The sequence below is a fragment of the Pantherophis guttatus genome, chromosome 4 (assembly GCF_059756535.1).
Source record: "Pantherophis guttatus breed Tessera chromosome 4, ASM5975653v1, whole genome shotgun sequence".
Lineage (NCBI taxonomy): Eukaryota > Metazoa > Chordata > Lepidosauria > Squamata > Colubridae > Pantherophis > Pantherophis guttatus.
The window spans coordinates 27212560-27233405 of NC_142066.1; the positions used below are offsets into that span (position 1 = coordinate 27212560).

General features: G+C 44.0%; 1 protein-coding gene across 2 annotated transcripts; it reads left to right on the forward strand.

Annotated features, from left to right (window-relative positions):
* The first annotated feature begins 3251 nt into the window (after window positions 1-3251).
* Window positions 3252-20623, forward strand: CORO1A (coronin 1A). Of its 2 annotated transcripts, none has more exons than XM_034419631.3 (11): window positions 3252-3344; window positions 4481-4683; window positions 7211-7333; window positions 8546-8675; window positions 8771-8955; window positions 11518-11637; window positions 12994-13098; window positions 13230-13375; window positions 13982-14039; window positions 16842-17054; window positions 17626-20623. In XM_034419631.3, exons 1-11 carry the CDS (start codon window positions 3275-3277, stop codon window positions 17728-17730), a joined length of 1458 nt encoding a protein of 485 aa, XP_034275522.1. In that variant the 5' UTR covers window positions 3252-3274; the 3' UTR covers window positions 17731-20623. The 2 variants fall into 2 exon arrangements, with proteins under 2 accessions (XP_034275522.1, XP_034275523.1); XM_034419632.3 differs by lacking the exon at window positions 3252-3344 and adding an exon at window positions 3473-3534.
* The last annotated feature ends 223 nt before the right edge of the window (window positions 20624-20846 follow it).

Genomic DNA, 20846 nt, shown 5'->3' on the forward strand with positions numbered 1-20846 from the left:
ATCAACTGCAGTGATTCACTTAACAGCTGTGGCAAGACAGATGGTAAAATGAGGCAAAACTCACTTAATAAATGTCTCATTTAACAACAGAAATTTTGGGCTCAATTGTGGTTGTAAGTCAAATACTACCTGTACAAAAATACAGGATGGTAAAAAAAAAACTGTAGTCTCCATTGATATGAGCTCTTGTGAACAGTGGATAAAAAGCCTGTCAAATGCAATGTGTTGGGATATTTTTAAAGTTAAACAAAGTTAAATATAAAAATGTTTAATTTTATAGAAGGTGGTTATAATGAACTTTAGTGTATTAAATGAATTTTAGTACCTGTAGTGCTAGGAGTGTTCTTCATTCAAATTGACCGGAATGGTAAATATTTTTCACTTCGATAGCATTATCTGAGATGGAATCTAATACAGTACATGAGAGGCAGATTTGGTGTAGTAGTTAAGACATCAAGCTAGAAAACCAGGATATTTAGTTCTAGTCCTGCCTTGGGTACGAAGCCAGCTGGCTGACCTTGAGCCAGTCACTTTCTCTCAGCTCTAGGAAGGAAGCAATGGCAAAATACTTCTGGAAAACCTGGCCAAGAAATCTGCAGGGAGTTGTCCAGGCAGTCTCCAAAAATTGGACCTCTGTTAAAGAGGGGGGGGGAATACCGTAAATTCAACCATAGTTGAATTTTAAATGTTCTTTTTCTTTCTCTCTCTACCCATCACTCACATGATTGCTTAGCAGCAAAATGCAAGCCAGATGTCATACAGAAGGCACCAATTGTCTTGATATGAAGTCTGTGGTTGAAAGAGCTCTCCATACTAAATATGCAGCCTCCTGTCTTTCTTCTAAGTAAGACTTCCCAGTAAATGTCTACTGGATTGCAACAATTGTACTTGCAGTTTTCAAACAGAGTAAAGTTTGGTCTGTGGTTTGTGCTGCCAGGCACTGAAGAAGGTGATTCATCTGGAATGATTGCTTAACTGTGTTTCTGTTTCTCAAGGCTGAACTTAAAGAAAGATATTCCTCTTGGCAGTCTTGAATCCAATGCCAGGAAAGATGGAGATGATTCAGATATTGTTCAGTCTTGGAGCTGTATTTCCAGACTCGGGAAAACTGTTTCGTCTTCCACCTTAAAATCTTAGTTCAGTCTGAGGTTCCCAAGTTGTCAGTTCTCCTACCAATAGTGTCACTGAATTGTGCTGTTTAAATTTCCTTTGCAGGCGAGTACTGTGTGTATGCACGCTCACTATAAAACTATTTTCCCATTAATCCACTTCAATGCCTTCAATGGTTCTCAATGATTCTAGGTGCTATTTATGATAGCTGCAAAAGCTCTTTCTGGTTTAATATCTCAGTCCTGCCCCTTCTTGTAGGTTAGGATGCAGCCTTCCCCTGCCTGCCCCATTTGCACATCCCAAAATGTGACAGCAAATCTTTTCACTACTGCATTTTCAGTTTTTTGAAGAGAAAGTGTCAAAATGCAGCCAGTAAAGCATCTGGACCATTTCATCCCTATTTGGCCTTTAAGTCTTCCCTACAACCATTTAAAAGCAGATTGAAAAGATAAGCCCTACCCACTCTGATGATGTCACTGATCCCTCCACAAACAAACAAACAAACAAACAAACAAACAAATAAATAAGATAAAAGCCAATTTCCCTCCTGCCATGTCCTCTCATTTGAAATGCTCACAGGCTCTTTTTTCCAATTCTTCCCACAATCTGAGTTGGAGAAGATAGCTAGAACATTGAAGACAAGAAAATGCAGGCCAGATTTGGCTGCTCATATTGCAGTGAACCCTACTAGAATCACCTTTTGGCAATAGACAACTACTTAAACACGTTAAACATCTAGAGGCTAAATTTGGGGAGAGGTTGTGACATTCAACTTGCTTGTTTAGCTTATGATTCACTATACAGGTTAATTCAGAATGAGCGTAACTGTTTTGGGGGAAGTCAGTTTTCATGTTTTCTTAATGTCAGGAAAGTAGTACAGGTGGTCCTCAATTTATGACCACAATTGGGGGCCAGAATTTCGGTGCTAACCATGGTAGTTGTTAAGTAAGTCACACCAAATTTTATCACCTTTTTTGTCACAATTGTTAAATCATTGTAGTTACGGAATGAATCATGCAGTTGTTAAATGAATCCAGTTCCCCCCTCCCCACCCCATTGACTTTGTTTATTGGAAGCTGGCTGGGAAAGTTGCAACTTATGATCACATGATCCCCAGGTCACTGCTACCATCAGAAATACCTGCCAGTTGATCAAGCACCTGAATTTTGACCATGGGACTGTGGGGATGCTGTGACTGTTGTAAGTACAGATTGGTCATAAGTCATTTTTTTTTAGTGTTGTTGTAACTGTGAATGGTTGCTAAATAAATAGTTGTTAAGTCAAGGACTACGTGTAGTAGTAGTAGTAGTAGTAGAAGTAGTAGTAGTAGTAATAAATTCAGTTGACTGAGTTTCCTGTTTAATGAATAAAGTATATGATAATAATACAAACTCTCAGGTCCTTATTACTGTAATTAGCATAGCCTCTTTTTAAGATGGTGGGTTTCCTCTATAAACAGACACTCATACAGAAAGTCCCCTTGTGGCTTGACTACTACAACACATTCTATATGGGGCTGCCCTTGAAGTTTCAACTGGTCAACAATGCAGTGGTGTAAACGGTGAAGGGTGTGCCTCGGTGTGCCCATCTATATTAGCCTTTTATGAAGCCTCCAAACTGGGTGATATTGTGAGGTAAATCACCTGAACGAGATATCAACACACAGGAGGGCTAAAAACAGGTACTGTTTTGAGGGGAGCTCAGTTTTGCAGCTGGTATCATTTTCTGAAACTTTTCTGTGGCTCTGCTTATCAGGGAGGAAGAGAAGTAAATATTTGAAGCAGAGCTTCACGCTACAATAGATACAGAAATAAAATGGAACACCATGAGATTTTTACGTAGCTAGTTAGAAAACCTCTGGGCTCTGCAAGGCTCTTCTTCAAGCAGGAAAGAAAGGATCTTCACAGTTTGGAACTATCCAGATGAAACCTGTACATAATTCTTCTTAACAGGCAGTCATTTCCCCTCTCATCTCGCATGCCTGTACAGTATTTTGTGCAAATAAAGCAGCAATTCTGTGCCATCATCAGGTTAAAGGATGCTAAAGAAAAGAGGGGTGGGGGGAGGAAGAGAGGAAGTGAGAAAAAGTATGACAAGCAGAGGTGGTAAGCTTTCTGTGTGCTGGCCCTTTAAGAGATAGCCCTCCCAGTGCTGTTCCTGGGCGATGGCTTTTAAAAAGCCTGAGCGCTCTATTCCTAATGCATTGTGTGGCACATCAGCTACGGAAGGTGCAGGTGAGTGCACAGGGTGTGTGTGTGTGTGTGCGCGCACGCGTGTGTGTGTGTAACCAGAAGGATTAGAGTGTGTTTCTGTGTTGTGGATGGGGCTCTTGCTGAGAGAGCAATGGGTTGCAAGGAGAATCTTGCGCTGTTGATTTTATCTTGGCTTTAGAACTTCGATGGGCAAAGCACAGAGCCCTGTGAGGTAGGTCACAGGGGAGCACACTTCTGTATTAGAGTTCAGACAGCAGAAGCCCTTCCTCTCCGATTTAATTGGCGCTTTGTCTCATTTAGAATTGGGAAGGCATTTTCTTTCTCACCCACATTAGCCAGCAGCCTTGGAAGTGGATGCCGTTTCATCATTTCATCTAGATGTCATATTCAAGAGAGTACCTTTCTCCCTCCTGATGTCCAGCTGTCCTTGCTGGGAATGATGGGGGTTATAGTCCAGCACGTGGAAGTCCTCAGAGAATGATGAAATAAAGGCTGGGTTTAGCCAAAGAGATCTGCAGTCATTTTCCCCAATGGTGAAGCCAACTAGCTGGTCTTTTGGAAATGTTTATTCCTCAAGCCGGTTTACTTCTTAGGGTGGTTGTGAAAATAATATAAATTATGCATATATCCTGAGCTCCATTGAAGAAAATGTGTGGATTTAAGGGTTGCATCTGTGTTATTTATTTATTTATAATTAATAAATAGATCTGGTAGAGCTAATTTGTGAATAAACGACCAGGCTGCATATTCATTTTCTGGGATCTTTGGGTGGTTGGCCGGCCTAAGACTTGAACACAGCACTTTCCTCAGCTTTACTGTATTCTGAAGAACTCTCCTATTCTGTGGGAAGCATTTGGGCCTTGGAAGGTCTGCTCAGGCAGGAGGTGAGGTTTGCACAATGGTCTTCTGCAGCTGTATGGCCTTAGAAGCTGCAAATTTAATCAAATCTTCTCGATCCCAGTTGGTTCTTCTGTGTGGGATTGGTGCTGGGCCGAGATGGAGAGGCCTTAGCGTGGTTGGCAGGTGGTGAAATGGGGCTCAGGGCCATCATCGACTCACATGGGTTCAAGGTTTCAAGAAGGAAATGGTGCTAGTGGTAGGGTGGTTGCATGCTCCTAGTGATGACTGTATGGTGTTAACGATGTGCTGTTTTGCAGGAATCATGAGCCGCAAAGTTGTGAGGTCCAGTAAGTTCCGCCATGTCTACGGGCAACCGGTGAAGGCTGACCAATGCTATGATGACATCCGTGTTTCTCAAATGACATGGGATGGAAACTTTTGCTCTGTCAACCCCCAGTTCTTAGCCATCGTCGTGGAGGCCAGTGGTGGAGGAGCCTTCCTGGTCCTGCCATTGTCCAAGGTGCCCACCCCCACATTAGTAAAACACCCCCCCCCCGCTTTGAGGCCTCTTTCAACGCTTTTCTGGTTTATCCTAGGTCTTCTTCCCAGCAGCGCTCAAGGCAGTGTCTTGCCAAGGAATCCCATAGAAAACGGCAAATCTAACTTCTGTCTTCTTACCCTTCCTCTGCTTTTTTGTGGTTTTCTGGGGACTTGCACAGCATGCAAGGAGGGGGCAGGGATTGGTGGAACTGCTGATTTCTTTTTACCTTAAATGGTTAGGACCTGTTACGGAAATAAGATGAAAAAAAAAAATAAAGAAAAAAAATGAAGAAGAGGAAGTGGCTTTGGTGGCAGCAGGAGGAAAAAGAACTGACATCGGTTGGCAATAATTAAAGTTCTCCTCTGTGCTTTCTCGTGGTGATTCTAGCTTCACACTAAACTCCATTTCTTCAATTGTTGATCCCCAAACTCAGCAGTCCTGGTTCTCATCCCTGTGGTTTAACCCATTCGAAAATGAAAGCTTGCAAGTTGGTTCCTCAAAGCCTCCATCCTCTGTCAATCTGAGCTTTATATTTGGTAGCAGGGGATTGGCTTCCTCTCCTGCTTTCTGTAACATGTAACTTCTCTTTCCCACAGCCGAGTTCTATGTTTTAAGCGTCTCCTTGGGAGGCCACAGTAGCTACATAAAATTTCCTTCAAATTTGATGACTACTGTTCTTATGAATTACTTTAGCCGTTACATTTTTCCCCTTTCAAAATCAAAGTTTAGATGTAGGTCAAGACAGTGGATTGCTTTTCCAGACTTCCTTGGCGAGGATCTTGTGCTTGCCCCTAGGATGTATCTCATGACTTCAGCATGACATGGAGAAGATTCAGGGATAGCAAGCAATAAACAGTGTGGGAAATGTAAACCAGGCTGGTGGCCATAAGATCTCCATTCTTTTCCCATTTGGATAAGTAGCAGTAGATTCAACCCATTGGCTTAATGTTTTTCCTGGATTCCAGGTTGCGAATTCCAGCCCGATCAGCTCTTGCTTCTTGGAGGCAATGGATGGGAAGGTCACAGAAGGAGAGGGAATGGGGGAATGAAAATCTTAAAATTCAAATTGTGGGAATGGCTGAAAGGATAGCAAATGGTTGCCAGTTTCTCAAGTCTGTTGCCCCAGGTGCTTTAAGGGCTTTGCCAACTGATTAAAATAAGAAGTAAAAGAAAACTTTAAAAAAAAATAACCCCCCTCCCCGCAGCAGTGAATCCTGCTTCCAACTCTCTTAACAGAGATTGATGTTAACAGAACATTTTCACAAGTGAAAAGTTGCGATTTGCTATGAAAATGATTCAGCATGTTAAGTGTCGTATAAACTGAATAGATAAAAATAGGGACAATGGTAATGTCTGTGGATCCAGCTAAAGGCACAGAAACAGTGCCTTGGTGAAAATTTAGCAACTCTATTGTTATTTTCCCTGAATGCAGAAAGATGTGGGATTCTGGGAAGGGGGTGGGTTAGACGGCACTGTGGAAACAGAGATCTATAAACACGTGCCTGAGAAAGAGCTAATTAAAGAAGGAAAGAGGGGTGGGTGGGGAAAAAATTAAGAAAGAGATGGAAGGATCTTAGCAGTTATAACTGGAAGTAAAAGAGGAGGGTGCAAAAAATCCAGATGCCTAGTATCTATGGATGCTAAAAGTTTGGTCTAGCAATGAGTCTGCTGCATTATTTTTCTGTTTTAAACTTTTAACATTTAATGAGAATTTCTCTTCCTGTTAATAAATTATTGAGCAGCAACATGGTTAAGCCTCCATGGTCATGTGGCTGGCATGACTATACACTGAGGCTCATGGAATGCTATTATCTTCCCACTGGTGGAACCTATTTATCTACTTGCATTTGCATGCTTTCAAACTGCTAGGTAGGCAAGAGCCGGGTCAAGAACAGGAGCTCACCCTGTCATGTGGTGCTTGGATCCCAATTTGCCAAATTTCCGGTCAACAAATCCAGAATCTTAACTGCTAGGCCACCATGTACTTGATTCATGCTGACCTTAGCACGCTCAAATTCTGAAGACAGACCTATTTCAGAGTGATTGATCTGAATAATGCCTCTCTTGTGTTTTGTTTTAGAAACCAGGTTTTTTGGGGTTTTGTGTGAAGCTACCTTTTCTATCTCTCATCTGTTGGTAGAGGCAGTGAAGATTAAGGAGATTGGGACAGGATGATGCCGGTCAACTTGTACCTGTGATAGGCCTTAAAACTCTGAAGGCATTCTTCCAATTCTGGATGTTGATTCAAGAAGGTTGGGGGGAAATGAATGTGGTCAGCCTATTGCTCACTCTACACTGATCACCTACACTGATTCATTGAGCCCAGGAATAATTGGATCTCCTGGTTCTCATCATATGGCTTCTTATGGGCCATGTTCTCAAAGTAAAATGTCTGTTTTATGGAATACAATAAAACAGCACAAACAATGGGAAGTAAGAGTTGCCATTTGAAATAAACCTCTGATGCATCAGAACTAACATTCTCTCTATCTTCCTATTTTTGCAGACTGGTCGCCTGGATAAGGCCCACCCTGTGGTCTCAGGGCACACAGCTCCTGTGTTAGATGTAGAGTGGTGCCCCCACAATGACCATGTTATTGCCAGTGCATCCGAGGACTGCTCTGTTATGGTAAGTGGTCAAATTAATAAAAGGAAGAAGGAGAGGGGAGGGACTGGGTTCAGAGCACCAGGGAGCAGTTTGCCCGGACGCCACAAAGCCAGAGGCACTTTATGTTCCTGAGGACATCACTGATCACAACCTTGCCTTCTTGCTTACAAGAACATTTTTTTTTGTGCACAGATTTTTTTTAAAGTAGCAGTAAGCTTTCCAAACCTCTCTAGGATTTGGGACTAAACCAGTGGTGGGATTCAAGTAATTTAACAACCAGTTCTCTGCCCTAATGATTTCTTCCAACAACTAGTTCGCCGAACTGCTCAGAAAATTAACAACCAGTTCTCCTGAAGTGGTGCGAACTGGCTGAATCCCACCACTGGACTAAACTCTTGTCATCCTGGGCCACCAGTCTTTTGACTAGGGCTTATTAGTTGTGTTCCAATGCATCTGGAGAACATTAGCCCTCATCCAACCTGCTGTCTTGTTTCTTTCAGTAGTAGCTCCCCATCATACTCCCACGCAGGGATGGGTTCTACTTACCTTTACTGCTGGTTCGCAACGGGATCTGCGCATGCGCAGATATCCAAATATGACGTCAGGGCAGATGGGTGGAGCCTCCCACCAATTTTACTACCAGTTCTCAAGAACCGGGAGCAACCCACCACTGCTCCACCACCACCCCCAGCCCCCCACCAGCTTACAACTGGTAGATAACAATTCTTGCTGGAATTGTTTTCCCTCAGAAAAATCAGGAGTGAGCAAAAAAATGGAAGAAAACAGAAATGACAAGCTGAACATCCCATTCTGGGAGATAAAGAAGAGTCTGAGAGGGCAAAGAGCAATGACTTGTGGGAAAAAATAAATGACATATAGACAAGGATACTTAAAGAAGTATCAAATGAAGGGAAATTTTATCCGAATGGGGAATTTGGATGGCAGACAAACAAGGTTATCTTTTACCATCTGCAAGCAATATGCCTCACAGTTTGCCTCCTGTACTCCAGAGTCACTTGCATGCAATCTGTTCTCTGCAACATTTCAAGGCATCGAACTAGATGACCTCCAAAATATTAAAGATATGCCCACTCTTGTCTGGGTCGCTTTTAGGTCTTGATCACACAGACAGTCAGGTAGGCAGGCAGACATGAGGCAACAGAATCTTTCTGGCAAAGTTTTCTTTCCAGTTCTCTGATAATCTTATTTACTTCTTGTCTTGCATGTTTTTAGGTCTGGTCGGTGCCTGAAGGTGGTCTTACAAGATCTTTGAATGAACCTGTGGTGACTCTTGAAGGCCACTCTAAAAGGGTGGGGATTGTAACATGGCATCCAACAGCCCAGAACCTCCTACTGAGTGCAGGTAAGGAAAATCAGGCCCAAAGATGGACCCAGGGCAACAACTGCAATCGGCCACCTTCCTGTTCATGAGTCTTGTCTTCTTCCCGTCTGCTACAGGCTGCGACAATGTTGTAAAAGTCTGGGATGTGAGTGTTGGACAAGCGGCCATTTCCTTGGATGAGTTGCACCCAGATGTCATCTATAGTGCAGCTTGGAACCAGGACGGCTCTTTGCTCTGCACGGCCTGCCGGGATAAGCATGTGCGGCTTTTCGACCCCCGGGCAGGGGGCACCGCTGCAAATGTAGGAAAAACTTTCACACTCCAGAAAGTCTAAAACTGGCAGGTCCAGAAGGAGCAAATGCAAATTAGATCGATAATTGCCTGTGTTAGCAAATTTGTCTGGTCCCCAAAAGGGAGTGTCTGCTGTTCTTCTAATGTTGTTTACTTTTGGCTGTGTTGGCTAATAGGTATTGAAGATCAGCAATGTGGAGAGCCAAGTATCCAGTCAGCCATGAATTAATTCAGTGATTTATATTTCAAAGTATATAGTCAGAAGGTTGCAGAAACGTTGCCATCACTTACGGTATTCCTTGATTTTTGTACCTTCAAATTCCCAAGCATGCTGCTTTGACTCTGGAGACTTCCTTGTTAGCATTTATCCATACTATGATCTCAGTCTTTTGGTCCTCATTTAACCAAAGCATTCATGAGAAAATCTCAGAACATCTGTAGAGAAAAAGAGAGAGGCAGCCCCATAACAAGCTAGGGAGGATAGAACAGGCTGGGTAATCACAGAATGCTCGTTGACTGATGCAAAATCTGAAAATTCAATGGGATAGAGGTTGACTTTGGAATGGTTTATGCAGGGGTGGGCTGCTGGGGGTTCACAGGGGTTCGGGAAAACCTCTAGCTAAGATTCTGTGCAGTTCGGAGAACCCCCAAATCCCTCTTCACTCTCACTCCTGGCTGGCCCGCCCACCCCACTCCGCCCCTCCCAGGAGTCCCCACCCGGCCCATTTTGGATGCAGGTAAGTGCAGGACGCACATGGAGGCTCGGGGAGGGTGAAAAACGGGCCTACCGGAAGTTTGGGAAGGGCAGAAATAGGTTTGTTCAGAGGGCCTCTGTAGCCTCGGGAGGCTGTTTTCGCCCTCCTAGAGGCTCGGGGAAAGCCTCCAGAGCCCGGGGAGGGCAAAACTGCCCCCCCCTTTGGTGCAGGAGGCAGACTAGGCCATTCCACCATGGCCACGCTCACCCAGCAACTGGGCAGAGAACCCCTTACTAAAATCTTTGAAGCTCACCCCTGGATTTATGTGAAGGCCTTAATAGAAACAGTCTCTATAGATAGACCTTGACTTACAACATTTGCACATTATGTTTGCTAAGCAATGCAGCCATTAAGCAAGTCGTCACATGACTGGATCCATTTTTGCTACCATTTTTATCATGATTGTTAAGCAACTCGTGGTTGTTAAACAAATCATGCGGTCTTTAAGTGAATCCTGCTTCCCCAATTGACTTTGCTTTTCAGAAGCCGACTGGGAAGATTGCAAATTGCAATCATATGAGAGCAAGACACTGCAGCCGTTGTAAATGCAAGCTGGTTGCCAAGCCCCAAATTGCAATCCCATGATTGCATAGGATGGGGTACAACAGTCATAACTTTGAGGATGAGCCACAAGTCACTTTCTCCATGGCCATCATAATTTCAAACTGTCATTAAACAATTGTAAGTTGAGAGCAACCTGTACCACCATAGGTTTTTGTATTTCTTACATGCCATGGTAAATTATTCCTAATGGTAGTCCTTGACTTACGATTTCTGTTGCTAAACTAGTTGTTAAGTGAATTTTACTCCATTTCCTTGCCACAGTTGTTAAGTGAATCACTACAGTTGTTAACTTAATACAGGTAGTCCTCAACGTATGACCACAATTGAGCTCAAAATTTATGTTGTTAAGTGAGAAATATGTTAAGTGAGTTTTGCCCCATTTTACGATTTCTCTTATCACATTTGTTAAGTGAATCACTGCAGTTGTTAAATTAGTAACATGGTTATTAAGTGAATTTGGTTTCCCCCTTTGATTTGACTTGTCAAAAGGCCACCAAAGATAATTACATGACTCTGGGACACTGCAACCGTCATAAATGTGAGTCAGTTATCAAGCCTCTGAATGTAAATCATGTGACTATGGGGATGCTATAATGATAATAAATGTGACTAATTGTCATAAGTCCCTTTTTTCAGTGCTGTTGTAACTTTGAACGGTCACTAAATGAACTTTCGTAAGTGGAGGACTACCTGTAACAGAGTTGTTAAGTAAATCTGGCTTCTCCATTGACATTGCTTGTCAAAAGGTCACAAAACATGATCGCATGACCCCAGGACACTGCAACCATAAATAAATATGAACCAGTTGCCAAGTATCCAAAATTTGATCATGTGACCATGAGAATGCCACAACAGTTGTAAGTGTAAAAAACAGTCATAAGTCACCTTTTTCAATGCTGTTGTAACTTTGAACAGTCACTAAAAGAATAGTTGTAAGTTGAGGACTACATGTATTTCTTGTTACTTGCATGCCTGCTTTTAAAGGCCATTTCCACTAGTGGGCATCCTCATGTCTTCCAGATTGATTTATCATGGAGAAATGTTTCTTTTTGTTCAGACAGAATTCCACTCCCCACTCAATATTGATTTGGGCAAATGACATATTTTGTGCTGGGAGAGAAGGCTGGAAAATGACCCAACAAAACGGGATGATTTCTCACTGTCCAGAAGTGGGCGAGACTTCATCATTCAGATGTGATAAACAGTCCCTCTGCTCTTGAAAGTCTCATTTTGTCTCATTTTCTCACCCTCAGGAATTGCCCCGTGCCCACGAGGGATCTCGTCCTGTTCGGGTCACGACTGTGAAGGATGGGAAGCTTTTTACAACAGGTTTCAGCCGCATGAGCGAGCGACAGGTGGCCCTCTGGGATTTGGTGAGCAGAGAGAGTGGAGGACACCTTTACAGGTGGCAGTTGAGCAACGCCTTCCAAAGATTTGAATGTTAGTGGCCACCCGTTGTTCAAGTGATTTGAAAAGTGGGCGGCCCTTACCGTTCAAATAAGGCCAGTGAGGAAAAATAAGAGCATGGATATTGCCAAAGCCTTGCGCTGAGGAAGAAAATTGCAGGAAAGCCCATTTCAACATCAAAATCCTCTCCTTTGTGCATATTGTAATTCTTCTACAACAAACAATTTCTTAAAGAATAGAATGTAGACCCAAGGACATTGCAAGAGGAAATTCACTCTGGTGTTGTAGGGATCTTCTGTATTTTGTATAGGATTTTGAATGCTTAACATGCTTCACTTACTACCAAAGGCTTTAATAACAACCCTATAAAACAGATCAGTTATGATGCCTTGTTATTGATGGAGGGGCAGGTTGAAATTCTGCCCAGAGAACAAGAGGTTCTTGCTCAGAAGTCTGGATAATTGTTCTTTTTGGGGGGGTGAGTACCTTTAAGTCAGTCTTGAATCCTGGTGACTGGCTAGACAAGTCCCTCAGTTTTCTTGGCAAGGTCAACTGCTCAAGGCGTTGGTTCTACTTACCTTTACTACCGGTTCGCATCGTGCCTGCGCCATTCTGCGCATGTGCAGAAGCTTCTGCACATGCGCAGATCACCTATGATGATGTTCGGGTCAGTGGGTGGAGCCTCCTGCCATTTTTATTATGGGTTCTTACAAACCGGTCTGAACCAGGGGCAACCCACCACTGCCAAGGCGGGACTAGAACTCATGATCTCTCAGTTTCTAGCCTGGTGCCTTAAAACCACTACACCACACTGGCTCTTTCCATTGTTCTTTAGACCGCAGAAACCCACAAGTATGTTTTGTAAGAACTTCATGCTTTTTCTGCAAGTAGAACTATCAATAAGGGAGAATATTTATAGCTCAGGGTTGCCATGAGCTGTCCTTGGTGCTCTCTGAGCTTGCTTGTTTTCTTGCAAACATTTCGTTAGTTTCAAGTAGAACTATGGCTAAAGTGTGAGCGTCTGTGAGGAACTGGGAAGGAAATGGAGGAGTGCAGTTTGGATGAGACGAGGCAACAGAGCTCGGATGTAAGAAGCAAGCAAGCAAATGTTTCAAAGAGATTTTGTCTTAATTAACTCAGTGTAACTCTGGCTAGGAATTTATTCTGAATTTTCAAGGCTTTTATTCCAGACTAACACTACAAATGTCTTTCTAAAATCCTTCCTTCCTTCTTTCCTTCCTTCCTTCCTTCTTTTATCCTTTCTTTCTTCTTTCTTTTCTTCTCTTCCCCACCTCTCTTTTTTTTCTTTCTTTCCTCTATAGAGAAATCCTGAGGAACCATTGACTCTTCAGGAACTAGATACAAGCAGTGGTGTGCTCTTGCCTTATTATGACCCAGATACCAACGTGGTTTACCTGACTGGCAAGGTGAGTCCTGGGTGCAGGGAAAAGACTGGCAATTGCAAATATAGAAGGAACATTTTGGATGAACTCAGCGGGGGTTCACGTGAGAAGTCCTTTAATAAGGAGAAATTCAAATACCTCAACATCCACTGCAGGGTGACAGCAGCATCCGGTATTTCGAGCTGACTGGCGAAGCGCCCTACGTGCACTATTTATCCATGTTTACTTCCAAGGAGTCACAGCGAGGAGGGGGATGGATGCCCAAACGAGGGCTGGATGTCAGCAAGTGCGAGATTGCCAGGTAGAGAATGTGTGTTTTTCTCCCCAAATTCCTGCAAGAGGTTCACAGGGATGTTAACTGGTCTCCCACCCTATTTACACCCCCTCCCCAACACTGGTGTCAGGTGAAGATGACAAATAGCAAGGGTACAAAATCTCTGCAAGGTTCATCCCTGAATAGAAACCTGACACTTACCGTACTTTTCAGAGTATAAGATGCACTCCCCGTCCCCACCCAAAAGAGGGTAGAAACGTTGGTGTGTCTTATACACTGAATACAGCCATTTTTTGCCTGCCGAAGCCCTGCCCTGTGCATCCCGTTTTTGTGGAAAAACGGGCTCATTTTTCGCAAAAACAGGGCAGGCAGAGGCTTTGGGAGGCCTCAGAGTGCTCCTGTGGGCTGGGGAGGGCAAAAACTTTTTTTTCCTTGCTTACCTCTTCAAAATCTTGGTGCATCTTATACACCGGTGCGTCTTATAGTCTGAAAAATACGGGTATATTCTGTTGTAATCCATCACTCAGATTCCTTGGGCCAATCAAAAATAATGCCTGGACTTTTTTGTCTTAGGGGAGACCCTTCCAAAGACTTTCTTTCTCCTTCCTTGAATCGTTTTTTTATTCCTTCTAGATTTTACAAATTACACGAGAGGAAATGTGAGCCCATTGCTATGACGGTGCCCCGGAAGGTAAGAGTGGACCGACCTTTTACAATCAGTAGGAAAAGGCATTGGGAGAACAACTGAAAAATAAGTTCATATCAGGGAAGGAAAGGGCTGAGACTGGTTTCTCTTTGAGCCTAAGAAACCATCTCTCTAGGAAGCTGCATTGGCACCATTCATCCTTTTAGGTGGGCATCATCTGCTTCAGGGTTGCCAAGGTTGTGGATAATTCCTGGGGGAATTGTATACGGGCAGGGACCAACCCAGGGGTGAAATGCTCCCGGTTCGGACCGGATCGCCCGATCAGGTAGCGATGGAGGCGGGTGGTTCAGAGAACTGGTAGCAAAAATCCCTGCCCCCCACCCCCACCCCATTGCCCAGCTGAGCCACGTAATCATCAGAGGCTTTTTTTTATTTTTAAAAGCATTTTTTCTACAACCTCTTTGGTCGAAAAAATGCTTTTAAAAGTAAAAAAAAAAAGCCTCTGATGATCGCGCGGCTCAGCTGGGATCGTCAGAGGCTTTTAAAAGCATTTTTTTTTACAACCTCTTCAGCTGAAGAGGTGGTAGAAAAAATGGTTTTAAAAGTAAAAAAAAAAAAAAGTTGGCCATGCCCAGTCATATTACCCCACCACGACCAAGCCACGCCCACAGAACCGGTAGTAACAAATTTTACATTTCGCCACTGGACCAACCTCCTTTTCTCTTCTTACCCTGTCCAGCAGCTTGCCAAGAGGATGAACTGATTGCTTTTTAAATTAGGCTGAGGGCCACAGGTTGGTCAGTGCTGCTCTATAGCTCTCCAGAGTTTCAGGTAGAAGCCTTACCTGTTATGCGAAGCATGAGCTCTGCTAGAGAACAGTTGTCCCTTATAATGCCTTCATTCGAAAAACATTGTAGATCATGGTCATGTGACTACAGGCTATTGCAAACTGATGTAAATGTGGTCCACTGAGCCTTAGTGGCATAGGAGGCTAATGCCTCCTAAGGCAGCATTTAACATCCAGCTGCCTGCAATTAGTGCGAGTTCAATTCTCATCAGGCTCAAGGTTGACTCAGCCTTCCATCCTTTCTAAGGTAGGTAAATTGAGGACCCAGTTGTGGGGGCAATAAGCTGACTTCGTATAAATATACAAAAGTATGAAGGTTATTGCTTAACGCATTGTAAACCGCCCTGAGTCTCCGGAGAAGGGCGGCATATAAATTAAATTTTAAAAAAAATGTTGTTACATGATTGTGTGTGTGTGTGTGTGTGTGTGTGTGAAAGGAAATTAGAACTTTGCATCTGGATCGTACATGGCTTTTTCAGGGTCTACTGTAATTTTGAATGGTTGCTAAGCGACAGGTTGTAAGTCAAGGACTACCTGTATAAAATTACCTGGTCTCAATATAATTGTGGAGGAAGAAAGGGGATCTAGGCAAAGCTGGGAAACTTAATGAGACAGCAGTAAGGCTGGCAACCGAGAGGCAGAATTCCTTGATTTACCTGGAAGAGTGCAATAGAATAGGTTCGCATGTCATGCCAAGTCGTGGCTTTGTTAATGAGGGTTGGTTGAGCAAATGAGAATGGCTGGGTGCACACTTAATGTGAAACTAACGTTGATGGAATAAATCAGTTTACAAAACAGAACTGTTCATACAATGTACTAAGCTCAAACTCAGCAAACATACAATCCATGGTATATGGCTTTGTGTGAATCCAGCCATTGCAGTAAAAGGAGCACTTAATTTATGAAGTGTATATATTCTTGATTTAGGAATTTTGTAATCATAAGATGGGGAATGAATCACCACTAATTTTTCCCAATCCGATACCTTTCAAATATGTTGAATTTCAGGTCCAATAACCTTCTAGGCAGCCAGTTTATTAGTCATCATCGTAGTAAAGAGGACTTCTTGTTTCTGGGACAATATAGCTCTTGAGAGCCTCTGCTGGCATCTAATCTATCTCTGGATCTTTTGGGTTGATCCAGTGTGCTTTCCTCCTGCTTTTGATCCAGTGACTTAAATCTTTTTAAATAGCTTGTGGTTCGCTCAAATCTGTACTCCTTACAGAAACATGGTAAATGCACCAATTCACTGAGGAAGCTCATCTGTTCCAAAATTATCAGAGTCTTGGTTCAATGCATGTAACTTTTATCCCGGAATAAAAGTTGCAAAGCCACCTTCCCAATTTCTTGAGATAGCAGTAGCCATTTGCCCACTGAACAAGCAGCTTTCCTTTCTGTATCTTCACAATCTTTTGGGCAATTGTTTAATCAGCTGACAGGCTGGATTTGGCTCCCGGTGGCTATACAAGTGGTTCTCAACCTGTAACAGTTTGTTTAGTGATTGTTCGAAGTTACAACACAACTGAAAAAAGTGACCTATGGCCATTTTTCACACTTAGGATTGTTGCATCAACCCACCCACCTCGGTGGGTCACGTGTTCAAAATTCAGAAGCTTTGCAACTGATTCATATTTATGACATATTTATTTATTGTCCCGGGATCATGTGATCGCCATGCAAAGTCATTGGGGAAGCCAGCTTCACTTAACAAGTGTGTTACTAACTTAACAACTACAGCGATTCATTTAACAACTCTGACAGGAAAGGTTGTAAAATGGGAGGGGGGAAAGACTCACTTAACAACTGCTCTGCTTAGCAATGGTAATTTTGGGCTCAACTGTGGTCATAAGTCGAGGACTACCTGGACAAAAGCTTGCCCTGAATAGAATGCTAACATTTGGGATGTGTGGTGAGAAGCCGAACTTATGTTTTTAAATCTGGATAGAAGAGGATTTTCCTTGCTGTAGGGCTGAGCCTGTGTTTTTGTACGGTTTCTGCAGTCAGACCTGTTCCAAGAGGACCTGTATCCTGACACAGCTGGTCCAGATCCTGCCTTGACCTCAGAGGAATGGCTAGCAGGCAAGAACGCAAGCCCCATCCTCCTTTCCCTCAAGGATGGCTACATTCCCCAGAAGAGCCGAGAGTTCAAAGTCAACCAGACTCTCCTGCAGGGGCCCAAGAGAAGTCTTCCACACGAAAGGACACAGCAAGGGGTAAGGCGGAGAAGACCCAAAGGTCTAGGTCTTCTGGGCTATTTGGTCTAGGATTGGCCTTGACAAGCCATTGACCTTCATGGTCCTCACCTTCTCCTGGAATACCACCCAATGTTCTCTACACCTTTGTGGAGGGAGGGGAGGGCGTGTCTTTAACCATGAGAGACTTATCTGCCTTTTGTGGTCCTTCAAGGCTTTGGGGGAGTATACCTGATGACCTGACATTACTGGAACAGCCCAGCTTTTTAGTCTTTGCCCCTTAAAGTCTTATAAATGGGAGAATCCGGCCCAATTTCCAGAATTTTGAAATGATCCCTATTCTCTACTAATGGTAGGGATAGGGTGATGTTCTAGTTATGTACCCTGCAATCCCAAGTTTTTTAAGGTGATATTATGCCGGAGCAACGATTTGCATAGGGTTGGTGGGGAAATTTTAGAACAATGACAAGTAAATGCTTTGAGTCAAAGTTGTAAATTAAGGGAGCGATAGCACATACTTTTTCTGAATAAAATCTGCTCTTCAAGTCTATCAGTAATCATAATAAAGTTAATTACATAATGTGTCCTTTAGGGTCCAACTTTAGAACAGTTCTCAGAGGACCTGAAACGACTGCAAATTTCTGTGTCGGAACAGGAGCGACGCATCTTGGAGCTGGAAAGGATTGTGAAGGAATAGTTTCTCCCTCTCTTCCCGGTCTGGTACTTCATGAGTCACAATCAGAGGTGATATTCAGCCGGTTCAGACCGGTTCAGGTGAACTGGTAGCGGAAATTGTAACTGGTTCACTGAACCGGCAAATACCACCTCTGGCTGGCCCCCCGCCTGCCTGGTTGCCGCTCGCCCGCTCCTCACCCCGCCCGCTGCTTGCCCCACCCGCTTGCCCTGCCCTGCCACTCCTCATTGTGTGGGTCCTCGCTTGCGCATGCGTAGTCTCTGCTCTAAGTTGCCTGCCTAAACTGCCTTCCCACGTGGTGCGTGCCTGCTGCGCCCCAACTGAGCGGCCCTGATCTGCCTCCTCCTGCCTACAGGTAAGCCTGCGAGTCGCGCTAGCCACCCCCCTGCCCGTACCCAGAGCTTGCCATGGCTGCCCCACCATCCCCTAGCTCTCCCAGGAGCCTCTGCCCGCTCACCTTGGCGGGGGAACACGCCATTCCTTGGCTCCAGCCTGGCCCTGGACTCTCTGCCCGCTCGCCGCTCACCTTGGCCAGGTCAGGGAACTCACCATTCCCCAGCTCCGGCCTTGCCCCAGGCCTCTGCCTGCATGCCGCCTGCTCACCCTCTGCCTTGCTCACTTTCTGTTCCGAAGGACCGCCTCCAGAAGCCTCCAGCCACTGGTAGTTTTCGGCTGCCTTCCGAGCAGCTCTGCTGCGATGCCGTCCCTCCGGCGCAGCAGGCCGTTTTCCTGGCCAGGTCTGGCTGCAAGCAGCACCGGTAGGCAATGGGGTGCGCGGCCGGCGCAAAGAACAGGGTGGCAACGGTGGGACTTCACTTCAGGCCTCTTTTGGCCGGTAGTTTTTGGCACAAGAAGCCTGCAGCCGCTGCTGCTGGCTCGGTTCCCGCTGGCAAAGAGATGGCGGATGGAGGCTTCTTGTGCTAAAAACTACCGGCTGAAAGAGAGGCCTGAAGTGAAGTCCAGTGACTGTTGCCTCCATCATGTTCTTTGCGTCAGCTGCACACATGCAGGCAGGCAACCCCATTGCCTGCCGGTGCCGCTTGCGGCGACCCAGAAGAGAATGGCGTGCTGCACTGGAGGGACAGTGTCTCAGCAGAGCTGCTCAGAAGTCAGCTGCTGCAGTCTGTTAAGGTACTTCGATGTGGGGGGGAAGGGTTGACCATAAAGGGACAAGCCACAGGAGCTGCCTTCTGAGCAGCTCCGCTGCGAACCGAGGCAAAAAAGTTCAGCCAAGTCTTCTCCTCCTCTCACGGCGCTGGGACCTTCTGCGAGTCCCTCTGGCGCTGTGAGATGTTTGCCTGTTTGCTCTGTTTGTATGAGGCTGAGAAGGAGGAGAGAAACAGCCAGGTTGAACGCTAGAAGACTCGGCCGAACTTTTCTGCCGGTTCTGTGGGTGTGGCTTGGTGGTGGTGGGGTCATGTGACTTAGTGGGCATGGCCAACTTGATGTCACTCACACCAAGGTGCTGCCCCATGATCCCCCACCAAGTCACACCCACAGAACCAGTAGTAAAAAAAAATTGAATATTACCACTGGTCACAATGGATTATCTTTCACTGGCCTTTTAAAGCCCCTTTGATTTTTTTTTTTTTTAAATGGGTGGATCCTCAGGGCATTATTAAGATTCATCCACCCTAAGCTCAGGGCAGAAACTCAGTTTGTCTATTCCAGACAGAGCCCCTTTTCTGGGTTAACAGACTCCACCTGAAAAGATACGAAATATACTTCTTCGCTTAGCTTTGGTGAAGGCATTCAGGATGATAGCCCACTTATTTACAACCTGCAGGGTTGTATCACACAGGCCTTCAATTCTGGATCTTTGCTTTCTGCTCTGCTTTTCCTTCCCGGTAGAAAACAAATTTTTTTTCTTCTGGATTTTTTTTTAAAAATGCTGCATATCCCCTTACTTAAGATTTTGCTTTTGAGGACGTGGTGTGGGGGTGGTTCTCTTGTTTTAATAGGGCTACAATATTTAACTGATCAATTAAGCATTTGGATTGACAGGTATGAATTTTAATTAGTTGGTCATTAACTAACGTGTGAAAAATGCTGTCACCTTTTAGCAAATTGACTTCTGCAAAGAATTTAATAATCTACTCCAGCATTTTGTTGATGCCAAAGGGAAAGGAAGGAAGCAGTTCTCCTGCCCATGTCTGATATTGAGAGGCTCCCTAGGCCTAACAGAGCTATTAAAATCCTGACCCACTTGGATCACTTTATCTTCCATGGAACGGTCTTTTTTCCCCCCACCCATGTATTCACCAATGATTTGTAGCCAATTCTTTAAATGTAATAGAATTAATTAAATTAACTAATTAACCCATGATCCTTTTAATCTAGATCACCTTGATTAAGTATGGGGGCCAATTTGAATAGTTGATCAATGGTCAGTAGTGGCTTTTTTTTCTCTAAAATGAAATTAGAGTAAGGAGCAGAGTTTTCATCTCCCACATAAGACTTTTTAACATTGGGAGGAGCCTGGAAGAACCTTTTCCAGGTAACCATGTTTTATTAAAAGGCAAAGTTTTGGTGAGCTGCAGCTCACTTCGTAAGATGTATAGAGTGTTACTCATTTAAATTGGAGGGGGATAGAGGAAGAAGGGTAGAAAAATCAAGTTGGTTATGCAAATATAGGTGATAATGAGAGGCTATCAGTTAATAATTCTAATATGTTAAAAATCTATTGCTGAAACCTGAGATTGCCTGAATGCTTTAGAATTTCTCATTGAATAGTGCTGATAAAAATCCTGGTTTGTTTTTTAAAAATATACATTTTGAGATCTCTCATGATGTCCTGACAGGCCGAATCCTTGGTATTACTTTGTCCTTATTTTGAGTTCTGATGTCAGTGCCTATTAAGCTTATGCTTGTTAATAAAATGTATTGGTTGGAAAAACTGTTACCAGACTCCTGGTTTTTGCCACCACAGACTAACCTAGTTCTCCTACAAAGGACATTTTAAGAAAGGGAAAGCAGAGACAGATAGTTCTCAACAAGAACTCGTTATGCTGGGTTTTTTTTGGATCAGAATAGATGATACATTTTTTGATGCATCATTTGATCCCCACTGGCAGCCAACATTCAGATCAGCAAGACTCAACACCAAACAATCAGACAGA

What these genes read in the sequence shown, in the direction of transcription:
- CORO1A (XM_034419631.3), top strand. Translation starts at nt 3,275, where the DNA reads ATGGCTTTTAAAAAGCCTGAGCGCTCTATTCCTAATGCATTGTGTGGC. An exon ending in ATCAGCTACGGAAGGTGCAG is followed by an intron (nt 3,345 to 4,480) that starts GTGAGTGCACAG and finishes GCTGTTTTGCAG; the next exon opens with GAATCATGAGCCGCAAAGTT. An exon ending in CCGAGGACTGCTCTGTTATG is followed by an intron (nt 7,334 to 8,545) that starts GTAAGTGGTCAA and finishes GCATGTTTTTAG; the next exon opens with GTCTGGTCGGTGCCTGAAGG.